This window comes from Sminthopsis crassicaudata, chromosome 2 (genome assembly GCF_048593235.1).
Source record: "Sminthopsis crassicaudata isolate SCR6 chromosome 2, ASM4859323v1, whole genome shotgun sequence".
NCBI classification, from domain to species: Eukaryota; Metazoa; Chordata; class Mammalia; order Dasyuromorphia; family Dasyuridae; genus Sminthopsis; species Sminthopsis crassicaudata.
In genome coordinates this window covers 96,061,313-96,088,285 of record NC_133618.1, presented here as the reverse complement: position 1 = coordinate 96,088,285, position 26,973 = coordinate 96,061,313, and the positions used below count along the sequence as shown (strand labels likewise).

The window sequence follows — 26,973 nt, the reverse complement described above, 5'->3', positions numbered from 1 at the left end:
AAAGAGAAGAGAGACAGACAGAGAAACAGAGCCAGAGAGCTAGAGCCAAAAAGACATAGAGAGAAGAGAAAGGAACCATTTTGACAGTCTGCTGAGAAGGGAAGACCCCTTCAAAGAATAGAGTTTTTAAATTCATAAGATAAAATACATGGGAAGCTATATTGAAATAATTACCAAATTTTTAAAAAATCTAAGGTCATGGACCCCAGGTTAAGAACTGCTAAGCTAGATAACAATTGTCTTTTCTAGCTCAAAGTACTAGGATCCTAACAGCTTTCTTTTGCTTTAAGCTGTGAACAGAAGCACATCAACTTCAGGAGCTGCCAACAAAAAAAGGAGTCCAGGCTTCCAAGTATCTCCCCCATAAGTCTGCTTGAAATTTTGCCATTAAAAATTCAAAAACTGATTAAAAGGCAAAATACTCTTGAGAACACTGACTTATGAACTTATTATCAGTTTGACCTCCCTTCCCAGAGTGGATGAATGTATCCATGTTTTCAAGTATGGGTTTAGATAGTAGGAAGGGGGGACCCCACGAGTGCTCACATGCCAGGAAGTTTGTGCAGTCCCATGTGAAAAGGGGCCACCAAGGGAAGGAAAAAAACCCCAACAAAAAGGGAAATGAGAGAATATAGGAAACAAACTTTAGGGGGAAGCAATGTTAGATAGAAAATGTTAGAAAGGACAATATAAGCACTGGAATGAATGAATGAATGAAAAGTATTTGTTATGCATTTACAATGTGCCAAGTACTGTGCTAATGCAAAAGGAATATGCAAGTTCTTGCCCTTGAGGGGCTTATGTTATTACAGGGAAGATAACACCCATAGAACAGCAATGGTCAGGCAAAAGAGGAAAGGCTTTGCAAAGTCTGATTCTGGGTTCAGAGGACCTGGGTTTCAATTCTGCTTCTAACACTAATTAGGTAATCTTAAATAAATCACTTCTCTTCTCTGGGTCTCATTTTCTTCATTTTAAAAATGGGGAGTTGGCAAACAAAGCCGTCGCCACAGAGCATGCATAGAGTTCCCTGACTCTTGCTTCCCCACTTGCATGATGGCAGAGAACCTGTTTCTGAAAAAAATATACTAAGGAACAAAGCAAGAACCTTGCTCACCAATCCAGAGCATGCCCAGGGATCATTTCTGATCTGCTCATCGAATGCAGAAAAGGAACCTTTTGACTGGCTGCTGATCCAGAACCGAAGAACACATTCAAAAACTATATGAGCTTATAATCAAGGGAACAACAGAACAGTCAGTTGACAGGGAATGCAGTGCATAAAGTCTGGAAGACCTGAGTTCAAATCTCAGAACTTAGGAGCAAGTCATTTTAATCTCTTTCTACCTCAGTTTCCTTGATTATAAAATGGAAATAATAATAACACTTATCTCCCAAGGTTGTAGTGAAGATTAATATTTGTATTTGTAATGAAATAATATTGTAAAGCACTTATATAAATGCTAGCTATTATTTCCAGAGGTAATGGTGGTATTGATTTGATTACAATTCTCAGAGAGATAGAAAAAACATCTGAGAAAGGAGGGAAATTTAGACACTATATACGCTAAACCTCCTGATCATATGATCAAATGTGTGATCAAACTCATGTGACCAAATAGGTTCAGAAATGAAGAATTTTGCCCAAGTTCTTGCATCTCAGTGGCTAACTTAGATCAAAGACCTCAAGCTGTTGATTTCAAGTCCTTGGCTTTTTACATAACCCCATGTTCCCTCTAGAAAAGAAAAAAAAAATCCAGTTTCTTTGGTTCCTCTCAAGTTTAAAATTCTGACTTCCATGATTCCTGTTTTCATTTCTTGTAGCTGTTGCTGACATAGCCTAGTGTTTCTGCCTATAGGACTCTAGGATAGGTCTCAGCAGCTTTAGATGAACCACTTGGTCCACTTATCTGAAGGCTCATTGGAAGGAGTATTCAACATGTCTCTTGGATTCTATATTTTCTTTTATGCGTACCTAAAACTGATATTTTTGAACAATGTATCTTAAACAATTTATTTTTGTCTATTCTTGAAATAACTTAGTGGAGGAGAGAAGGATGGGTTGTGTGTTTTTCTATTTTAATCTACTGATATATTCTGTTCCAGTCAATTCCCCAGGACAGGTTTATTGGAATTAATCTTGACATTTCACTTCCATACATAATCTCTGAAATTGGGTGAGTGGGCTGAAATAGTTGCTCCTTAAGATCACTTCACACACTAATGTGCCACAACTCTTTAATTCTTCAGGAGGGAGACAGACAGACAGAGAGACAAATAGAAAGAGGCAGAGAGACAGAAAAAGAGAAACACATAGAGACACAAACAGAGAGACAGAGGGGGGAGAGGAGAGAGACAGACAAAAAATAGAAAGGCAGAGATTCACACATATACACAGAGATAGAAATAGAGAGAGACAGAGAGAGAGAGAGAAGAGAGAGAGAGAGAGAGAGAGAGAGAGAGAGAGAGAGAGAGAGAGAGAGAGAGAGAGAAACAGAGAGAGAAACAGAGAGAGAAACAGAGAGAGACAGAAAGACAAAGGAAACAGAGACAGAGAGGGACAGAGACAGACAAAGAGATAGAGAGATACACCCAGAGATTCACATATATGTATAGAAACAGAGTCAAAGAGACAGAAGGGAGGGAGGAGAGAGACAGAGATAGAGAGACAGAGAGAAGAGACACAGAGAGAGATACACACACAGAGGACAGAGACAGACAGAGACAGAAGAGAGAGAGAGAGAATGAGGTAGATACACAAAGACTGAGAGAGACAGACAAATACAGAGACAGAGAGGAAGAGATAAAGGAAGAGAAGGAGATAAAGAGAGACACAAAGAGAGAGACATACACAAAGAGAAAAAATGTGAGAGGTAGAGAAACAGAGTCACAGAGAGTGAAACAGAGACAGAAAGATGTGCGTGTGTGTGTGTGTGTGTAAGAGAGAGAGAGAGAGAGAGAGACAGAGAGAGTACAAGCTAAGAATTTTCTCCATTGCAACTGGTTTTAAAAGATAAAAGGATTCTAGGATGGATATCAATGTCAACATTTTGACTTCCCTAGGACAGCCTGGTGAATGATGCTACCCCAAACTGATAGAGCACCAAAGGATTACTAAGTTTTCTTCTCAATGCCCCCATATGTGCAGGTATTACCATCCTCATCTTATAGATGAAGACAACACATTTTGTAGGTGAGAAGATCATAGATTTCAAGCTGGGAGGCACCTTTTAGGTCATCTGGTCCGCTGCCCTCATTTTACAGATGAGACAAGGGAGGAGGGAGGGCATTGTAGGTATGGGATGTCAGATGAGGGGATGCCTTGGTGCCTTGGTGAGGAAGAGCTACAAGGCTAAGTCCCCTCCCGCCAGTATGGCATGTTGGAGCCAAGGCGCACCGCTTCCCTTCATTCACGCTCTCTTCCAGCTAAACAGATCTATTTGCTGTTCCGTCAAAATTGGCATGCCTTCTCCTGACTACGTGTCTCTACACAAGCTGCTACTGGTGCCAAGAAGGCACTCCCTGTTCACTCCTGCTTCTCAAAATCCCTAGTTCAGTTCATGTGTTGCTTGCTCTAGGAAGACTTTCCTGATCCTTGGAGATCTTGCTGTTCTTTCTTTTCTTAGCTTATTGCTTACTGACTTAATTATTTACATATTGGTTCGACCCCTCTTTCCCCCCAATAAACTCTAAGAGCAAAGATAGTTTCTCCCCCCATCCTGGTATTTTTACTATAGTGTTTAGTAGGGTGCCTTGCACATAATAGATTCTTAAAAATAGAACAGCCATTGGGTTGATTGGAATTTGACTCTGTCTTGAGTTCCTCTTTGTACAGAAATGAAGTTCAGTGAAGTAATTTCCCCTCAGTCATACTAGAGTCTAAACCTAATCTTAAACCACAGTATTTAGAATTTAAGTCCAGAGAACTCTTCACTCTTTTATAGAAAATGGCTTTCCTCATTTTCAGAGGGTTTTTTGGTGCTAATTAAAGACCCTTGTGCTATAGTCAATTGTCTGCGAATCTCAAAGGGAGCTCACAAAAGCAAAACTAACTTCAAACTATTGATATCTCGCAGTGAGAAATTTTACTATTCTGTGTCTCAAAAGAAAGAATTAAAGCTGGCCATTGTGATAATTTCTTATAAGCCCTGATGCTAAGGAGGCTAAGGCTGAGAGACTGTTTGAGCTCTGGAGTTCTGAGCTGCATTAGAGCTAAATCACATAGCGCTCATTGGCTGTCTGTACCAATTCGAATACCAATTTCATACAAACATACATACACACATGTATGTACACATATACACACATGTGTTTCTGTATAGATATACTAACGTGTATATGTGTATGGTTTTCAACCTATAATAATCCCAAAATATCTAATGTCTTTGGAGCCTCAAGTTGGGGACAACAAGCTAGATTTAATGGAGGATGATAATCAAGATAGCAGAAAGACTGAGAACTATGTTCCATGGGTACAGTGATTCAATGCATTGGAGTTGTTTAGCTTGGAAAAGGGGAGAGACTCAGCAGAGATGACAATTATTTTCAAATACCTGCAAGTTTATCCTCTAAAAATATTTATCTCCATCCTTCATATATTTTTATGTCATCTGAAGAAGGAATAGACTTTAACTTTGCTTTAACCCAGAGGACAGAAAAGCACCAGTGAATGGAAGCAATAAAGATAGTGATTTCAACTCCACATAAAGAAAAACTTGAATTAGAATTCCTATCCAGAAGTGGAAGGGGCCATCTCAGGAGGTAGGGAGTTTGCTGTTACTGGAAATCAAAGATTATAACAGTGTAGATTTGGAACTGGAAGGGACTTTAAAGTTCATTTATTCTACCATCCACACTACCCCTCCCCATCTCTGTTGATAGATGAGGACATGAAAAACTATAGAAGTTGCTACTTTACAGAGTTCAATTAGATATAGAGTTGAGATTCGAACCCAGGTCCTCTGGCTCCATATTTAGAATTCTTTTCACTTCATCACCATCCTGCCTCTTCAAACTTATCAGTTACAGCATTCTCGCCTGAGTAAGGTTCATTTAGTGGACTCTGACATCTTTTCCATCTTTGAGATTCTGTGGTGAAACTTCTTTTCAGAGCTTTTGGGGAGAGGGGAAGGGATTGTTTTGAAACATCCTCCAGGGAGGACTCACTTCCATGAATCCTTTCCCATCTACATCATCCATATCAGTTTCTTTCTTTCCCCCTTTCATCCTCTTCCTTCCTTCCCTCCCCTCCCTTCCTTTTGACTGCCTGGCAACCTAGAACCAAAACAACCCTGTAATTAAATGTTTATATAAAAGTGGTTTGTCCAGGTGCCATTGACCTTCTAAAGGATTTGGCTTAATTTTCTGAAAATCTCACAAAGAAATGTGACAAGTATAAGTCATTCAGCAGAAATTAACATCCAAAAAGGAAAAGGGAAAGCAAAAAGCTAGAAATATGGGAATAGGTTTTGGGGTATAAAATGTCCTATGTCATCTTAAGATCACATACAAATATCCTTGCTTTTAAGCAGCAGAGCTCTCTCAGCAACTGGCAACAAAATACTAAATGTCTCTTTTTTTCTTTTCCAGCTTCAGAGAATCAGTTTTGAAGGACTGCCTTGATTTCTAGATATTTTGACTTGAAAATATCATCAGTTCTCAAAGCCAGTGCCTAGTAACCCCTTTCAATCCCCAAACCAACCACCACTGGAGAAAGTTCTAGGACAAAGAAATTCTAAAATCTCATTCTCTTTGCCCTTTTACAAATTCCAGTACGTAGCACAGTGCCTAGCACATCTAATAAATGTTAAATGTGTATTAACTGGTTGCCTTATTGTTTTAGATTCAAAACATGGAAAGCAAAGTTGATTGACTCAAGACTTTTTTATTTGATTATAAGTTTATAGCAAGAAGGAATTGTCAAGCTAATCCAGACCACCCCACACCATTTTACAGATGAGGAAAGTAGGATTCAGGAAAGCAAATGATTTAGTGAAAATCACACAGGTTATAAGTAGCAAAGCCAGGATTAGAACCCACAGCCTCTGATTCTACTGAGTTGCATTGCCCCTGATCTCCCAAGAATTTGTGAGTGACCCCTCCCTTCAGAGTTTGTAAGAGCGCTGGTCAGTAGAGATAGGAATCCGAGGATGGTGGCAGCTCTACTTCATTACAATAAACATGTGGTTTTATTTCCAAGTGTTCAAGTGTTTAACATTTCCACTTCCTCAGGAAAACCCGATTTCTTTCTTGCTCTTACTTTTGAAATGGAACGTGTGTTTTTGTTGGCTAGGGTTCAGGGAGGGATTGAAGCAATGAAGAAAATAGTTCTGAGAAGATTTCTGTGTTTTTGCCCATCCAGCCTAGTCTTTGGATCACTTCTCATCCGTGTAGGCCTATAGATCAAGGAGTGAAACTTGGAATATGATCCAACTCCCACAGCCCACAGAGTGAGGAGTAATTGGGACACTCATAGCTTTGGTTGTGTGGTCATTCTTGGGTCCTGTGCTGTCCCCACTGACTATGTGTTGAGCTTAAGTTGGGAAAACTTGGTTGGATTCCAAGTGTCCACATACCACAAGATCTTAATTAAGAAAGTCTGTTCTTGTTTCATGTCATTCGAAAAGAATGAACCCAGTGACGACATTTGTTTATCTTTACTATCCATATTATCTCAGTTTTGAAGTCTCCTGAGGACTACGAGTCTTGGTGGAATTGGCTGTAGGTTATGAGATTTTAACCTCTAGAAAAATATGATCTGAATGTTTCTGGCCATTTCTATAATGTAGATCTAGTATTTTATATATTGTTCTCAAGTAATATAATCTAGAAAGGAACAGTATTGTATAGTGCATGGAATACTGATATTGGAGTGAGAAAATCTAAGTTTGAGTTCCATCCCAATCATGTATTAGCCATGTGATGGTGGACTAGTCATTTCACGTCTCTTTCTCATCTATAAAATGACAGTGATAATAAATATAGCAGTATCTACCTCATAGGATTTTGAGAAAAGCACATTTCCTGTAAAAGCCTATGTAAGTGTGAGTTAGTTATTTTTGTTATTCTTTTGCTAAAGTCCTATTCCAATTATTCATCATGAAGATGATCCTGGGTTCTTGAAGGCTATGCCAGTAGAACTCAGAGGCACTCTGATGGGGCTTTGAGTGTGGGCCCTGGGGCCAACAATGTATCTGATCACCAAGGACCAATTTCAGCCAGAGACATTAATTATTAGGAGGCTCGGCACAGAGTGATTTTTTGGGGAGAGGAGGAAAGGTAAGGAAAATGTCTGCATAGCAACTCATTTAAAAGGCATCATGGTCTAATAGAAAGACGCTGGATTTGGAATCAGAGCACTGGGTTCAAATCATAGCTTTTCTACTTGCTATTTGACCCTCAGTTTGCTCATTTGTGAAAGAAAAGGATTATATTGTATGTCTTCTAAGTTTTCTTTCGTCTCTAATACAATAGGATCCAATGATCTGCTGAGATTATAAGAGATCAGAGTAGTGATGAAACCAAACCTTTGGGTAGGTAATATTTCAATAAGTTTAGTTGTGAAAGAGAGGAATGAGATGGAAAGAACTGGTGAACTTGAAGAGTCAAGGTCAAATGAAGGCAAAATAAGTCATTTCCAAGCTGAAGTGAGCATGGTAGATTACATGGAGGAGCAAAAATGAGGGAAGAAGAGCATTCCTCTTTTGAGATCTATGCATAGATAAGTTCAACAAGAGCCTGAAGTGTTGTTTGGTGGAGAAAAAAAAAAAGAGTAAAGGCAGGAAGGACATTTAGGAAAACTATCTCAGTAATCTAGGTGGTTAATTAATGAAAGCCTGTTCAAAAATTGTGGTAGTAAGAATAGGAAAGATACAATATATGGTAGGAGGTCATTGGGTATTTGTCATTAATTGTCTGATGGAGAAACAGTTCGATCTCTCTCTCTCTGTCTCTCTGCTTCTCTCTGTTTCTCTCTTTGCCTTTCTCTGTCTCTATCTCTGTCTTTCTCTCCTCTCTGTCTCTGCTCTCTGTCTCTGTCTCTGTCTCTCTCTGTCTCTCTCTCTCTCTCTGTCTCTCTCTCTCTCTCTCTCTCTCTCTCTCTCTCTCTCTGTCTCTCTCTCTCTCTTTCTCTCTCTCTGTGTGTGTGTGTGTGTGTGTGTGTGTGTGTGTGTGTGTGTGTGTGTGTGTGTTTAAAGCTCAAAGTTCAGGGGTTAACACAAAGGTATGGCAGCTTTCCTATCTTTTCCTATGCTTCCCCTGGACTTGTTTCCTAGGATAATATCACATCCTTGATTGTTTTAAATGACAAGTGAAGTTTTCAGCTACCTGCCTCCTCTACTGAGCTTCTTCCTCAGTGAAACTTGACTGAATCTACCTGAAGGGAGTGAAAATTCTTCCTCAAAGATGTGGAAAAACTTAATCGTTTGCCAGTAGGATACCTGATTTTGGCTTACACCAGGCAACCTCTTCTCTACCCTTTATCTTGGCATCAGGGTTCTGGCTTCTTCATGAAACCTTCCCTAATCTCCCCAAACAGAATTATTCTCTCCCTTCTCCATATGCTCATAAAAGTTTTTCCTCTATTCATCTTCCCACTTAATTATGAAATATAGTTATTTGTACCCTATATACTTATTCTCAGAATAATATTTTTAAAGGCATACAAGTAGGTACATAGGAATATGAAGGAAACCAATTAAGTTAAAATATAGCTATCAACATAATTGTTAAAGTAAATTTATAGAGCACAGATTAAGAACCTCCAAGTCACACATCTAGCAGGTTCTGTTTAAACTTCTAGTGACAATGACTTTATTACCTTATAAGGCATTTCTTTCTATTATTATTGGACAAGATTTAATTGATTAGTGTGTCTTTACATTGAATTGATATTTGCCTCCCTAGACTTCCTCCTATTGGTTCTAGATCTGCTCTATAGAATCAATTATACAGTTTTAAAGTAGAAGCTCATTTAATTAATGAGAGACTGTTCCACTTTGGGGTAGTTCCAATTGTTTGTACTTCAGTTACTTAAGGATCCATAATTTTACTGACTTGGATTTCAACCTCTACCAACTCACTAATGAGTCTAATGTACCCAGGCAAATCTAATGCAAGGGAAAGTATGATAAGAGTAAAGGGGAGATCCAAACAACATGCTCTAGAAGAATATGAAGAGGGAAACCTTTAACATGGAGGATATCAAGAAAGGCTTTAGGGAAAAGGTGGCTACTGTTTTTATCCTTGAAAGATTTTGAAAGGAAGAGGTAAAAAGGAAATTCTTTCCTGATATGAGGAATGCCTGGATAAATACTCAGAGGAAAGATATATTACACACACTGAATAATCAGAATGACCAGGTTTGAATGTAACATAAAATGCTTGAAGAAATATAATGTAAAAAAGGATTGAAGATATAGCCTGGAGTCATAATACAAAAAGCCTTAATTGTCTGACTAAATATTTTTTCCTATAGATGATGGGAAGTAATTGGAAAATTTTTGAGCCAGAAAGTGACAAAGTCAGATCTGTATCATTGAATGTTATCTTGACAACTGTGTATTTGTTGAGTTGACAGGGGAAAGACTGGAAGCAGGAAGGTCAGGAATGACAAGGCTGTTACATTTCCCTGAAACGGACATTCTAAAAGCTTTATCAAAAATTAGATTTGTTTGACATGGCTTCTTTTTGGTGAACTCATTATGATCCCTTGGAATCATTTCTTTCTACTCAAGTATCCACAAACTATTTAAATGAACATTCTAGACTATTCTTGAACTGATGTCAAGAACTGAGGTTAAGCTTATTTATCATTGATTTCTAGAATCTTCCTTTTCCCCCTTTTTGAAAACTAGAACAATATTTTCTATTCTCTAGTCTTTTGACACTTAATGTGTTCTCCAAAAATCCTTACTGATTATCAGTAGTAAGACTAAGTAAAATAAAAACAAATTTTATTTGGAGGGAACAAAAAAATTCAGAAGGAATAATGAAAAATAGTTGGAATAAAAGTAGTATAAACTAGGTCTTAAGCTGACTTCATATTATAAAATAGTAATGATTATAAAACAATATTATAAAATACTAATAATAAAAACCATTTTGTCCCAGTTAAAAAAAAGAGAATAACAGAACAAACTAGACAAATAAGAATTAAAAAACAGGTAAAACCAGCAACCCAGGATATGATAAAAACAAAACCGTAAATTATCTAGGAAATAACTCCATATTTCATAAGAATTGCTGAGGAAACTAGAAAACATAGCACACATAAAACATACATAGCTAGCATATATAAATTAAATTTAGATCAATATTTTATAACATGTGCCACAATAAACTCAAGATAGATAATCTGAATATTAATTTATAATTTGTAGTTCCATCCATTCTGGAAAGCCATTTAAAGTTATGTGAAGAAAATGACTATAGTGTCTATATCTTTTGACTTAGAAATTGTATTGCATGGGTCACATCTTAAACAGGTCAGTGGTAAAAAGAAAGGCCTCATATACATTAAAATACTCGTGACAAACATTTTTGTAGTGGCAAAAAACTGAAAAGAAGGTAGATGCCTATTGGGGCATGGCTAAACAAATTGTGGTACATGAATGTGATGGAATATTAATGAGTTGTAAGAAATGATGAATGTCATTTATATAAAGAAGCATGAATAGATTTATAGAAACTTGTGCAAAGTGAAGTAAGGGAAAAGAAAATATATGCAACTTTAATAACATAAATGGAAATAGCAGCAAATCAATTAAAATAGAATGCTGTGAAATTATATTGTCAGTGTTTAGCCCAGAGAAGAGGTATTTAAAAGAACTACAAAAGAACAATATGAACAAAAATTCCAAATCACTGAGAGAAATGCAAATCAAAACAATTTTAAAGTTTCATCTCACACCAGGAATTAGGCAAAGATGACAAAATATGGGAATAGTCATTTTTGGCAAGGTTGTGATAAGATAATCATACTAATGCACTGTTGGTGAAACTATAAATTTATAAAATGAGAGAGTTGTGTGAAGGCAGTCACGTTTTAAGATTTAAAACCCTCTGACTCCAGATTACCACTATGGCAGTCTGAGATTTGTAGTTATTTTCAGGTGCTCAATCTGAAATCTAGTTTTGATTAGCATTTGCTAAACATTTTTTGGAAATAATTAATAAGCAAGGCTGGGATAGTATTTGAAATAATAAATTTTTTTTCTCACTCTCAAGAACACTTCGGAACACTTGTTTTTATTGAAATCCCTGAACAAATATGTTTTGATAGGAAGAGGAAAATGTTCCTTAAGTGAGTGATCTCTTTAGGCATCATAGATTCAATTCAACTATATTCATGGATTTCATAATCTAAAAGCGAGAAGAGAACAGCAAGTACATAAATTACCATAAAACAAATGGAACCTGTACAAGGAAAAAACAAAAATCAGAGTACTACATGAGACCCAAAGAAAACAAAACCATTGCTAGGATTGCATAGTGAGAAAGTGCTCAAAGGAGGCAGCTAGGCGATTCACTGGATAGAGCACTACGAGTCCAAACGCAGCCTCATACACTATGTGACCCTACCTCTTTTGTTGAATCTACTGGAGAAGGAAATAGCAAATAATTCCAGTATTCTTGCCAAGAAAATCTCATAGACAGTATAGTCCATGACGAATCAGATATGCCTGAATGCCTGAACCACCACCATCACAATAGTACTGTGGGCCACCTTATATTCCTTATAGCATGCATTAAGGAATATCATCCATCCATTTCTCTCTTACTTCTAAGACACATAGTACAGGTTCTTTTGTTGATTATGTAAGTTCTCAATAAAGGTTTGTTGATGACAAATATATGTGATGGAGTAGAAAGATTTCTGGACCTTGGACTTGAAAATGCAGGAGTTTGACTTGAATATCTTCTTGGAATTAGGAGATCAAGGGTGGTTTGAACCCTTGGCTCTGCCATTAGCTGTAGGTAACCTTGAACAAATAACTTTTTTTCTGAGTCTATTTTCACTTGTAAAATGATAGGACTAGATTAGAAGTTTGTCTTTTAAGGTCCTGTCCAACTCAAATTTTCATGATTCTATGATGCTGAGACAGTTGAGAATGCTGATTATGAATCCTTGACTTGTATTTAGTATGTGTTTTGCTATAGTCGTATTACTATAAAGTTATATTGAGGTTTTTAAAAATACTATATTTCTTTTTAAAAGTTCTTTAAGACTTTCAATAATTATTCTGACTTTTCTCTTTAATTAGTCAATTTTCTTCCTCTTAAAATGAGGTTATTTTGTAATTATTCAGAAAAAGTTACTAAAATTATTTATACCCTTTGATCCATAGCTTCCTTTACTGATATTGTGTTCCAAGGAATTCATTAATACTAGTAAGAGACCCAAAAATATTTAGAGCAACTTTATTTATGATAGCAAAAAAAAAGTTGGGAATAAAATATATACCCAATGATTTCAGAAAAGCTTAACAAATAATGCTTTATAATATGCAATGTACTATGCAATATTGTTGTACCAAGAAAAATGATGGATGTGAGTAATTGAGAAACATGGGAAAACTTCGGAAGAAATGCAGGTGAAGAAAGCTTAGACAAAAGAATCAATGATTAACATAAAGAAACAATTAGACTGGTCAGTTATAATTCCAACATAAGTACCTTACTATCAAGGTTGAAGGTCATAGGTATCTCCTTTCTGTTGACAGTAGCTAAATTGTTGGGAGTGAGAAATGTACTTTGTAAGGGGGTTTGTTTTGGGTTGTCTTTTAAAAAAAATGGTGAATAAATAAAAAAAGAAGCAACTGTATGTGGTGATCTGTAAGAACCCTTCCAGTTGTAATGTTCTAATTCTTTGATTCTAGTATGAATTGAAGAGGTTAGATCATATTTCCAAAGAGTGTTTTATTCACATCTGGTATGGAATGTATTCTGCTGTTAGCTTGTCTACCCTCAGGCTCCAAAGCCCTAAGCACTGGGCCTTTTTCTGGGTGACTTGGGGTGATACACACTTGACATTTTTTCCAGTTTATTTTGTACCTTCCCCAATCTGGTGTGTTGCTGGGCAATCTCAAACTGACCCCCTTAATTGTATCAATATGCTGATGTGGAACTTTACTTTCTTAAGTCAGGAAATCCTAATTATCTCCCAGGAGGCAAATTGATGATGGAAACAATTTCCTGAAATCAGTTTAGTAACATACTTTTTTTTTTTTTCATATGAAAGAGCCTCAGGGTTGAGAACTAGGATTGAATTTCTTGTTATTTTCTTAATTTCTTGTTCTTTAAATTAAGCAATAGAATTTTTTTTTGGATATATGTTTAAAAACTGGCAAAGCACACATTTTCTTTGGTTTATTTATTAGTTCTTTTAAAGTAAATTTTCAAAAAGGTAACAACACAGTGTAGTAGAAACGGCACTGATTTTAGAATGGAGACATATTCTATTTAATGCAATTTAATTCAGGAAGCACTAAATGCCTTCTATGCTAGGCTGGGCTCTGTGGTTTCCTGGCTGTTACCCAAAGACAAGTCACTTGGGGACAAATCACTTTACTTCCCTAAGCCTCAGTTTACTCATTTGCCAAATGAGGAGGATGTACTGGTTTCTCGAGTGTTTTCCAGCTTTCAAATGCTTTGAATCTATAAATTTGAAAGAAACCAATGCTTGTTGGGCAGATTCTACAATATAAATATGCATTACTGTGGTGCAGTAATAATAGCTTACATTTTCAAAGTGTTTCATGGTTCTGCAAAGTGTTTTCCTCTCAGCAACCCTGTGAGTTAAATAAAAGAAGTCGTTATGGTAAGGCAGCTGCTCAGGCAGTGAGGTGGCTAGAGAGCTGGTCTTGGAGTCAGGAAGTCCTGAATTCAAATTCAGCCTTGGTCACTTACTAGATGTATGACCCAAGGCAAGTCACTTAAATGAAAACTTCAGTTTCCTCATTTGTAAAGTGGAGATAATAATAACACCTATCTTCTATGATTGTTGTGAGGCTAAAAATGAGCCAATATTTGTAAAGCTCTTTATAGACATTAAAATATTGTATGAATGCTAGTTATTATTAGCCCTCCCATTTTGCATATGAGGAAAGGGTATCAATTTGTCAACAATGATGTTGGAGCCACTATATGAATTCCATGTTCCTTGATCCCAGCTCTAGTACTCTATATTGAAATCTGTGGCATCTGTAAAGCAAATAGGAAGGAACCCTTTTTAGGGGGAAGAGAGAAAGAAGAGAGGGAAAAGAGAGAAAGTAGTTTCCTCTATGTCCTACCTGAGCTGCAAACTTGCTGTTGTGACAAAAATCATCATTATAGGTACTTAATAAATGTTGGTTGATGGTGCTGATGTTTTGGCAAACTGTATAGCAGATAGTAGGGAGAAGGATAGGGAGTCACTTATTTATTCCATTTTTTAATAAGACTATCCTTGATGATCACACACACATACAATACACACACACACAAATACACATCTTTCTCTCTCTCTATCTCTCTTTCTTTCCTTCCCTCCCTCCCTTTCTCCCTCTCTCTATCTCTATCTCTGTCCATGTCTCTCTCTCTCTCTGAATGTGTGTCTCTGTCTTTCTCTGTATATACATATATAGTTTTCACCTTTTCACCTTTATAGGTGTAACATACCTATACATAAACATACCTTAAAAATGTATTGTGCTTGTATGTGCATGTACACATATAGCAAGTAAATATTCTCTCATTAAAACAGGCAAACCTATTCAATTATTGCATCCTGAATGAGTTACTAACCTAGTTCTGGAGGGTATATGTTCTGCCTTCTCTACTGTGTTGAAATACACAAACGTCTTTAAAGGACAAATATCACTGCTGGAGATCCCCTGCCCCTTCTTAGATTTACTGGAAAGCATCTTCTTAGCCTAAGATAATGACTTGAGATTCAGTAGACCTTGACTTCTTAGAGTGCCTTGAAGTTCTGCTTCATTTCCCTGAAAATGCTTAAAGGAACTTGTTTTGAAGCCCCTTCAGTGAGGACTGAATCAACCCCCTTGATGCTTCCTGCTTAGTCTTCTCTGGACATTCAATACCATTCTAGAGGAGCTGAAGTCTTCACTTGTTTTTTTCCTTTCCTTTTTTTTGTGTTTTAGGTCCTAATGATAGGTTCATTTATCTTTATTTAGGGGAAGAAAAGAGTTCTAATTGGTGATTATCCATCATTGTATTTATTATGTGGCCTTGATTGAGTGATTTTTGCTTCATGGGAATATTCCCACAGCTTGAAGATGGATGTAATTGTGGCACTGACAGCTTGTGTAGCCCTCACATGTCTGTTTACGGTATTATGTGTTTAGAACAGACTTGTTTCCATACTGACAGTAACTGCCATATGGCAGGAAGAGAGTTTTTCAGAAGAACCCTTAAGGAAACACAATATGGCACATGGAATTTTATACTTGTTTTTAAGACCTGGGAGAGAGGAGGAATTTCTCTTTTAAATCACATAAACTGTTCTGTTCCCCTCCTTCCCCTTTAATTTGATGAAAGTTAATTTTGACACAAAATAATTCACTTTGGTTCCCTTTTTAGGAACAGGAAAAATCAAATGATTGCAAAGTGATCCTTCCCCCCCGCCATGATGTTTTCTTGTCCCGGGAGCTCACACTCTGTTTGAAGGATATCTGGTTTAATTATCATCAACAAGCATTTATTGAACATTTATGTGCTAGACACAATACTAGGCACTGGGGATACAAAACAAAGACAAATTCTACATTACTTACATTACTACTGGGGAAAGACAGCATGTACCCAGATAAATATAAACAAAATTTATACAAAAGTAATGCAAAGTTATTGGGGGTAGATGGGTGGAGAGAGTGATCATGATAAAGTCCATGAATTGGCTTATAGAGAGAATAGCATCTATGTTTAATTGGGTATTTTCCAGAGAAAAGAGGATAATAGAGGGAGGAGTACAGATCAAAAGGAGGGAAGATTGGGTAAGACAGCAATCAGAAACAAAATAGACTTTTGAGAAGAGAAAGAGTGAAAAGAGAGAAAAGGATAAACAGGCAAAAGGGGGCAGTGGGAAATATGATGCAGGGAAATACACAGTAATCATAATTATGAATGTGAATGGAAAGAACTCACCCATTAAATGGAAGTAAATACCATCATGGATTAAAAAACAGATTCTAATAATATATTGTTTACAAGAAACATACTTGTAGCATAGAGTAAAGCTAAAGAGCTGGAACATAATCTATAGTGCTTCAGTTGAAGGAAAAAAAAGCAGGGATAATTATCATGATGTCAGACAAAGTAAAAGCAAAAATAGATTTAATGAGAGAAGAATAGGAAAACTACAGTTTGCTAAAAAGGTATATAAAATGAATTAATATCAATATTATAAATATTATAAATAAATATAAATAAACCTACATCTGAATTCTAAAAGGAAAAGTTAAATGAATGATAGGATAAAATAGACAATACACTAGTGGTATATAGTATATAGTATACTAGTGGTAGACATCAACTTTATACTTTCAGAATTTGGTAAATCTAGCCAAAAAAAATTAAGCAAGTAAGAAGTTAAGAAGATGATGAATAGAAGTTTAGAAAAATGAGATATGGTAGACTTTTGGAGACAATAGGATGGGAATAAGCTTTTTTTTCAGCAGTATATTGCATCTACACAAAAACTAACTGTAATAAATAGGACATAAAAACCACATAGCCAAATGCAGAAAAATAAAAATATTAAATGTATCCTTCTCAGATTATAATATAATAAAATATATTCAATAAAGGGAAATGGAAACATAGATTGAAAACTAATTGGAAACTAAATGATTTAATTATAAAAATGAGTTGGTTAAAAATGAAACAGAAAAATAGAAAAATTTCATTAAAAAGAATGACAATGAGATAATATACTATAATTTATGGGATACAGACAAAGCAGTACTTGGTGGAGGGAACACTTAAATCAATAAAATAAGGAAAAAGCAGATTAGTGAATTGAATAGGGAAAGAGAAAAACTAGAAGAAAAAATTCAAAATCTTCATTTAAATGTCATGTTGAAAATCCTGAAAATCAAAGGAGAGATTAATAAAATTGAAAGTAAAAATAAAACAAGACAAAACAATGAACCAGTAAATAAAACAAGAGCTGTTTTTATAGGGAAAACCTAATAAAATAGATAAATTGGTTAATGTGATTAAAATAGCAGTTTGGCAGCTTTGTGAAGCATGAATTGGAGAAGAAAAAGACATGAATCAGAGATACAAATTGGAGGCTATTGTAGTAATCAAATAAACAACAGTAACTACAACAATAGAATAAAAAAGCTGAACACTTCTAGTTCTTCCAACCAAATCACCTAAGACAATGATTTTGACTTATCCTTTTTTCACTCTTTTTGGGAAACCTTGCTGTGTCCAGGAGAGAAATTCCTATAGTGCCCTGATCTAACAACTAACTTCATGGTGTTGCAGTTCCTGCTACCTCAGCCCCCATTACTACTAAAGAATAAGAAAATATTTGTTACCAGTCCTTGGTGCTATCAAATAATTTAACATTGGAAATTGATATACTTTTATGATACCAGAAAGAAGATATTTTATCTACCTTGGTGTGGTAACCAAAGGACCACTGAGATGTTCCATCTCTCCTGAAGCTATATCTTCCTATATGTGTTGATTCTATACTGGAATGTAAGCTTCTTGAGAGAAAAGACTATCTTGTTTTTCTGTCTCATCCTTATACAGTGTTTGGCACATGCAATACTTTTTTTCACTTATTCATTCACTGAATTGTTCAGACCAAAAGTGATAAAGTTCTGAACTAGTGAAATAGTTATGAATGGAAGAAGTGAGTAGGAGAAACGATGCAGAGGTAGATTTAATAAGACTAGGAATGGATTGGATGTGGGGCATGAAGGAAAATGGATAGTCAACTGTGCCTCAAGTTTTGAAACTGGATAGCTAGAATAATGATGGTACCCTCAAGATAAAAAGGAAAGTTAGAAAGAAATCTGCAGTAAAAGATGATGAGCTCTGTTTTCTCTGTAATATTTGTAGGACATCCAATTGGAATCAGGAAATAGATAAGAACTGGATAGATAGATCTGGTATTCATTTACATAAAGGCAATTGAAGCTATGGGAGTTGATAAAATCAAGAGTAGAGAAATGGAAATGAATCAGGGGTATAATATATATATATATGTATATATATAATTACAGTAACATATTAAAAGTAATTACATAGAATGTGTGTGTGTGTGTCCAACCATAGGTAGCAGAAAGGGGTACTGAATATATTACTAATAATTTGACAATGATATCTGATTATTTCTCTATTTTTATTGCAAAAAAATATTGATAATAAAATAGAAGGAAAATTTAGTAAATGAAGGGAGAAAAGGGCCAAAGAGAAGAACACTGAACTTGAATTCTGGAGAACTAGACTGAGAATCAGCTCTATTATGTGACTTTGAGAAATTCACTTTAACTTCTCTAGACTTCAGTTTCCTCATCTTTCAAACGTGAGGTTTGGATGAGGATCACACTCTGATAATCTTTTCTAACACCTTATGTAAACATTATATGTTCTAAGGTCCTTTCCAGCTCTAATGGTCCTAAGCTAACAGGATAGGTCAGTCAGTTAATCAGTTAGCATTTATTAAGCATCTACTGTGTGCCAGGTATTATGCTGAATGCTGGAAAGTCAAAATAAGACTAAAATAAAACCCACAAAATAGTGCTTGCTCTTAAGGAGCTCATAGTGTGGGTGAAAAAAATATTCAAATAACTACATACAAACAAGTTATATACAGGATAAACTGGGAATAGTCTCAGAGGGAAGACACTAAAATTAAGGAGGAATTGCTCAAGATGGGATTTTAGCTAAGACTTGAAGAAATCTCGTGAAGCCAGGAAATAGATAAGAAGCAGAACATTCCAGGCAGTGAGTACCAAATGAAAATTCTTGTAGTTGGTAGATGAAGTGTTCTATGTGAAGAATAGCAAAAAGGACAGTGTCATTGAATGGAGAATATATGGAGAGCAGTGAGGATAGGACTTTCAAAGTGAAATGACTGTACTCAACTTGACTTTCAGTTTGGTATTCAGACCTTGAAACATTAGTTTTTATTATTATTAGTTATTATATTTAACATTGCCATTTTATTGGAAATATGTGATAAGAATTTGAAAGAAAAATGTTTTCTGAACCTCCTTCAAAACTGCTCCTAAAAATGTCATTTGTGGCCAATCTGTTTTAGCTGCATCGCTGACATTTTTAGTATAAGTTATAAAATCTTTTGCATGACATTAATTGCTATATTTCACTTGTCAGAAATTGTACTGATTTTTCAAATTTTTGTTCTATTTTGTTCTTACTTCTTTGTACCTGGACTATTGAGATTTTACTAAAAGATTTTCCTGTCTTCACTGTATCTTCTTTATAATCTTTTCTTCACATTGTTACCCAGGTAGTTTTCTTAATAGATCTCTTTGACTCAGGTGTTTCTCTACAAAACCTTTTCTGTTTCTCAGGGACTCCCTCTTGTCTAGTGAATACCTAGTACCAGTTCCTGATCTTGATATTCAAGATCTCCCATAATCTGGCCTCAAATTATCTTTCCACTTTTAGTTATAGCATTTACTTTCATCTACTCTGTATTCTAATCAACCAGTATTCCTATCATATTTTTATCTGTCCTCTCCTATTCCTATATCTTGGTTCATGCTACTTTCTATGGTTAGAAAAGATTCCCTCTCCTCCTTTCTGCCCATTAAAGTCATCTTATTTTAAAACCCAACTCAGGTGTCACTTTTTCCATGAAGTCTTCTATGACCCCTTTCTCATTGCCCCCCCCAATTTGAAAGTAGTGTCTCTGCTTTTCTCCTAGCACTCTTCTTGCATTTCTTCTATCCTCTCGCAGCCTGGTTATTTGTTCTCATGGCAAGCATGCCATTTCCCTCCTATTAGATTATAACCATCTTTAAAACAAGGGATATATCATATCTATTTTTGTATCCATAGTATTACTTAGTACCTTGCTAATAGAGATATTTAATAAACATTTAATAAAAATTGATTGCCATTAAATCTCTGCGTGAGAGAGAATGATTTAAATCAAGTCATTCTCTGTCACGCCGGGATTTAATGGCAGCCAATTTTTCTAATGCCCAGCGCAATGTTTTTATATTAGCTATATGATCTTAGGCAAGTCATCCTGCGTCTTGGAGGTTTATTTCCTCATCTGTGAAATAAGGCTGTTTGACTAAGTGACTGTAAAGCCCCTAGCTCTATATCCTATGATTCCATGAAATGGTTTCTGTTCCAGATGATTTTCAAGGGTTGGAAGAACAAGGACCAAGTTGGTTGTGTCATTAAAACCCAATAATTTCAAAGACACATCATAAAGCAAATATATACCTTTTTACTTATCTTCTCTTTTTTATTGCTTCTAGACAGAGATTACTTCAGTTTGTGTGACAAGCAGCCAATCGGAAGACTTCTTTTCCGGCAGTTCTGTGAAACTCAGCATGAGCTGGAGTGCTGTATTAGGTTCCTTGACTCTGTGGTAAGTCAATGCTGTTGATATTTCTAATGCTTTGTTGCTCTTTAGCACTTGGTGATAAGCATGTTAAAATAACAACATAATCCTCTCAGTTCAAAAGGACAAAGAATAAATCTTTTTTCTTTCTTCTTTTTTTTTTTTTAAAGAAGTTCTCAATACCGGCTTAGCTATATTTAGTTTGGTGGAAAGAATCTTGGGCCACTGATTTGGAGGCCCAGGTATTAGTTTGTGTGAAGCATAGGAGCGTTAAGCCCCTGCTTTGAACCTCAGTCTTCTTATCTTTAAAGTAATAGGGTTGAACTAATAACTAGATGATTTGTAAATCCCGTTAGTTCTTACTTTATGTGAATCTAATGCTTAAAATGGTAGTTGAGATTCTGAGTCTGCCTCATAGAGTCACAGTATCTTAAAGTTGGAAGATCCTTCAGAGACCATCTCACCAACCATATGTGAATCAAGAATCCTTTTGTTAACATGATTAGCTTTTTGGCAACACTATTTATCCATCTTCTGCTTGAAGACCTCTAGTGATGGAGAGTTCACATTTTTCAAAGTTGAACATTCAGTTGTTGGATAGTATAAACATTAAGATTATTCCTTATATTCAGTCAAAATTTGTTCTTTATTAATTTAATAATGATAACAATAACAACCAGCACTTATATAGCACTTTAAGTTTTCAAAATACTATACATAATATTACCCCATTTTACAGATGAAGAAAATGAGACTGAAAGATAAAATGATTTGCTTATGGTTACACAGCTAGTAAGTTTCTGATATGATATTAGAAATCAGATCTTCTTGACTCTAGGTCTAGCATTTTATCCACATTTTTATCTCTTTGCCTCTAATTCTTCTTTCTAAGGGCCAAATAGAATAAATATAACTCTTCTTCTACAAATATTTGAAGACAGCTACCATTAATCCCTAAATTTTCTTTCCTCAAGCTAAACATCTCTATTTTTTCCCACTGATTCTTATATGGAACTATTCCCATCACTTTCATCTGGATACATTCGTAAGTAGCTTGTCATTATCTTTTCTAAAATCTAACTTCCAGAACTGGATACAATCTTTACATGTCATCTGACTGGGAAGAAAACAATGAAACTATTACCCATCTTATTGTGATACTGTGCATCTATTTATTCAGATGAGATCCACAGTGTTGTTTCCTATTGAGCTTATCAAAATCCAACATAAAACCTTTTTCACAAGAAAAGCACCTTTCATCCCCTCTTTCCCCCACACCCCAAAGAAGGAATCAGCAGCAGGAATGGCCTGATACTAGTGATCTGACTGCTTGCTGGTTCCATTTAAGCAAGACAAGGCTACTCTCTGGTGAGATGCTGTCAGTTTTCACATTTGGAATATCCTCAAGATCAAAGAAACTGAAGAATTCTTCACATGAGCATGAGGGTCTATTCTTAGTTAACATGGTTGTATGAAGTAGTGTACCTTTTTGAACTTGCTCATTTTAGATATGATTTCTGATATCTTGTCTCTGTGTTTCTAGTTAGAGTTTAGTCTTTGTCCTGGTGACAACAGGAAGGAATCAAAGCACCTTGCTAGCCTTGTTAGGTCACTATTGCCATATCTATTGCTGCAATGATCTCACTCAGAACCTTCTGTCTAAAAGATTTGTTCAGAAGTGTCCCCATATCTACTCTGGCAACTAAGCTGCATAATAATTAGAGTGCTAGGTCAGTAAATCCTGAGTTCAAATGCAGCCTCAGGCAATTTCTACGTATTTGATTGGTAAAATCATTTACCTTCAGTCTGCTTCCATTTTCTTGATTATAAAGTAGAGACAATAACATCCACTTCCCAGAATTGTTGTGATGATCAAATGAGATTGCATTTGTAAAACACTTAGCACAGTATCTGGCACATAGAAGGCACTTAGTAAAATGCTTATTTCTTTCCCTTGCTCTCCTAACTCTAAAAGCAAGATACCTAGAGGAGATAATAGTCATATGAGGAGTCTGTGCTGACCCCGCTAAAGTCAGAGGTTATAAACATGAGGAAGAAGCCAGTTTTAAAACATCCTTTGATTTAATTAATTAATTGAAAGAATTTTGGATTCATCCTCTTTATTGTGGCCTTGAAAGAAAAGACTAACTACCTTTCATTGGGTCAGAGAAAAGAAATTTACTTTTTAAATCCTCTTTCATAAGAAGATGAGGCAGTATAGAATCCCATAGAGGGGGGGATCTGGGCCAGAGTAGTAAGGATATGAAATAAGCTTGTGGAATTTTCCAGTAATATGCTTTATTTGGCCCACTAAGAAATGTTATGAGGTAAAAAAAAAAAAAAAAATCTAAGGATGCTCATTTTCATTTGTTGTACAAACCAACCCTTTCTTTGGTACTACACCCACAACATTTGTAGGGGAAAATGTGGGGTAGGACTTGTTTTTCATCACAGACTTATTAAGTAATTTTTACACATGCAAGATATTGACTGGAAAGGTGATTTGAGCTAAGGCCAATTCTGTCCCTTTGGCTCTTCTTCCCTAGCTCCCGTCATTAGCATTTTTTCTTTTGTCCTCCTTGTCTGTACCTTAGGAAATGACAGTCCATTACAATGTTTCTTTTGCACATGGAGAATTTATTGAGTTTCCCAGTGGTGGCACAATGTCTCATTTGAATTTTTCCAGTGAGGAATGAAGAATGAATGGGTAGGAGAAAGGGTCTTCCCAGCAAGATGAGATGCCAGAACTCTTCCTGGCAGGACAAGTGTAATTCACACAGTGGCTACCTCCCTACGAAACTTCCACCAAGTCTGCCTTTTTAAAAAGAAGTCATCCTCTTTGGATTCTGACATAGCCCCTAGTAAGGGGAATTTTCCTTTACTCTCTTAATGACTGCATTTCTCCAGTCAAGTAGAATACTATGTTTTTGTTTTTAAAAAGAGGGCTTGGGTAATTTTTATGACCACTCATACTGTTTCTAAGCAGTCTACTTGAGTAATTAGGTCAAAAACATCAGGACATGAAGAACTCTACGAAGATACTTTCATTGCTTTCCCACGTTGGGGCAAGGTGTTACAGAATATGTTACTTTGGTTATTGTAAGGTAGTGTAATCCCGGAGAAACTCAGGCAAGATAGAGATGAGAGAGTATTTATTAATTACTAAAAGGGAGAGATTTACTGGGACCAAATGGATCCATTGTTTGGTCCCAGGGCTGAATGAGACTATCATCTCCAAGAATCCATCCAACAATGTGAGTTCTCAATGACCTATATACACATGGCTCAGACTCAGGGGGGTAGGTTGGAGTCAGGGTGCTGAGAGTGGGAATGGGACTCTGACAATCCAGTTCTGATAGAGTATGGGGGATGGGATGACCTAATGAGGGGAGGAACCCTGGAGATGGGCAGAGACATCTTAATAAGATGGTATCTGACATTCTGGTAGCTTGGGATGGGGAGACACATTCTGATATTCTAAAACATAAGATCTTTTATCCTTATCAAATATTCTGCTAAAGAGGGAGGGGAGGTTTTGAGCTTTGAGTTGATTATTATAAACTGAAGCAGAAAAACTGAGTCAGGACTGGGTCAGGATAATTAGGGAAACTAAGTCAGGACAATAAAAGAGAACTGTGAAATAACAGTAGGACAGATAAGAAATGACATATTAGGTTTTTCTTTATGGTATAACAGAAGATCTACATGGAACTATATTTTGATTTGGCATATGATTAATCAGGCAAATGTTAGAGAAATTTCAAATCAAGATATTTTTTACCCACTTTTCTTGGGCGGTTCTCTTGGATATTCACAAAGTGTAGTGGAGAATCTCTAGAACAGATGTGGAGCTAAAAGGCTCTCACAGGAAATTCTGGACTATAGCTCTCCTTTATTTGTTCCTCATTGCCCCCCTCAAAGTTTGGGACTCAGGGAATATGAGCATCTCTCTGATGGTAAGAGAGCACCTTTCATGGTAGATAGTCACTATATAAACTGCCACCTGGTAGATCCCATGATGCCATGCCCATAGCATTATCTCTGTTTATCAATATTGTTTTCTTGTTTGAAATCAAAGGGCCATTAACCTAAGCATAGGAAAGCCTTGTTTAGAGTAAAATTTTTCTTAGAGCAGCAGTGCTACCTTTTCTCTGAAGATTTATGAAATAAACCTAGTTTATCTTTACTGAATGTTATTATTTCATCTCAGTCTCATCTCTTGCTTCAGCAGATGAGAAGAGCCTAGAACTCATTATCTGAAGGTATAAAAGTCACATTGAAACTATACTAGCAATATTGGGATATCAGATCTTGGGGAATAGAGCTGATTCAAAAATGTTTCTTTTCAAACAGTTGTGGGACTACAAAATGAGACAAAATGGCTTCTGTTTGTGATGGTCTTTAGGAAAGCAACAAGAGGAAAAAGAGCCAGATGTAGCCATGAATTTCTAAAGGAATACAAAAGCTGGGTGAACTAGAGGGATGCAAAAACAGGACAATAAACATACATGAATACATGAGTATTCCTTAGAACTGACTCCCTTCTTATTGCTTGAGGACTCTTCTTTTGGCAGAGTGAGAGTAAATGATCCCTTTCCTTTCTTCAGAACTTTCACTTATCTGAAACTAGAAATTGTAATTCCATTAAAAAGAATGAAATGAAATGGAAGTCATGGAACTAGAAGTGACTTTAGTTCAATTCTTTAGTTTTATCTTTGAGGAAACCAAAGCTGAACAATGAGGTGCTTTGCTCAAAGCCATACTACTGATGTAAAAAAGGTTCTCTGGTTCCTGGTCCAATACATCTTCCACTATGTTTACCTCTAATACTGCCAGTCCGACTTTGGGCAAATCCAATAACTTTCTTGGGTTTCAGCTGCCTATATGAATATGAGTTGGACTGGGTAACCAGTAAAGTTTCTTCCATCATTTTATCTATGATTCTAGAATCTATCTATTTTACAGATGAAAAAACTAAGGTTCAAAGTCCAAGAAGGGACAAGGAAGGGAACCAGCATTTTTTAAGCCTCTTCTATCTGCCCAATGTTATAATGTATCTTATAAATAATCATCTTTACAACCATCTTGTTCTATTATTATGTTCATTTTGTAGTTGAGCAAATGGTAATTGAGATTAAATGACTTGCTCAGTTCACATAACTAGTAATTATGAAACTGTATTTGAATTCAAGTCTTCCCAACTTTAGTCCCAATACTCTATCCATTATACCACCTAGCTGCTGCCATGAAGTAAGTCATCCAATTTGCCCTCTGGCATGCAGACAGTAGATAAGCTTTGAGCCCAAGTCTTCTGTCTGAATTCCTTTTGTACTATGATGAATTATTCCAAAATTTTCATGCTTTCACCGACTCCATTACAGCAGCCAGCTAGCACAAACACAGGTAGGACAGGCCCTCCTTTCTCAGGTTTTACCCTTCTCTGGATATGTATTAGGTGCCTCCTGGCATGCCGGAAAAGTATTTATAGGCTTTTGAGGGCTGAAGCATAGCTTTGTCTAATAGCTTGGAGAGAACATTTGGTTATTTTAAGTACATTATAGATTTGGGTATTAGAGATTTTTCATAAAAATTTCTCCAAGGATTTTAGATCTGAAAGAAAACTTACAAGTGAACCTTTCATTTTACAGAATAGAAAACTGCATCCAAGAAAGGGACACCTCTTGGGAACTCAGCTTCCTCCATTGTAAAATTAGGACATTGAACTAGTTGGGCTATAAAGTCTTTCCCTCCTCTAAATCTATAAACCTCCCTCTGAGAATGTCTGGCTAGGGATGGAAGCCAGAGCCAATGTAGATAAAAATATTTGGGTTCTTCTGAGTTGAGGGATGGTAATGAGCAAAATCTATAGATTTAAGAATCTCCACTGAGTGGGAGCTTAGGAAAAACTAACTGGCTTGATGATTACAAAAGCCAGAGACCTCATTACATGATTGACTTCATCTTCCTGTCAGGGCATGAAGAAGTCTCCTGGGTAAGGAGGTGACATAAAAAATTAGTCAAAGGCCAAGAAGAATTCCACCCAGTGTTTTGTGCCCTTTTCAATCATCACCAGGGTAGGCGAGACTTGGCAGGTAATTTTTTTTTTTTCTTTTACCAATTTAGGACATTTGCATTTGCTAAAATCTTTCAAAGAATTTTTTTTTTAAATGGAGAAACATCTTATATGGTGCCATATGATGACAATATTTGTTTAGAATCTGCTGAGAGAGAGCTCAAGAATGAAATATTAGGTTTATGAAGGATGTTGGCTCTAGTATACATGTCTAGTCACACAGCCTGTTCCATAGAGACATAACACAGAAATTCATCTTTGACAGCTGTGTATACATAAATAATTTTAAAAGGCTTTTCTCCCTCTCTAGCTCTTTTGTATTTCACTTCTTATCTTA

The 26,973-nt window shown here is 36.1% G+C and overlaps 1 protein-coding gene across 3 annotated transcripts in view; it reads left to right on the top strand.

Moving 5' to 3' along the window:
* Window positions 1–26,973, top strand: part of GRK5 (G protein-coupled receptor kinase 5) — a 309,334-nt gene that overhangs the window by 188,923 nt on the left and 93,438 nt on the right. For all 3 annotated transcript variants that reach the window (XM_074286872.1, XM_074286871.1, XM_074286873.1), the window contains exon 3: window positions 20,478–20,590. In XM_074286872.1, coding sequence (XP_074142973.1) covers window positions 20,478–20,590 — 113 coding nt within the window. The remainder of the gene's footprint in view (window positions 1–20,477; window positions 20,591–26,973) is intronic.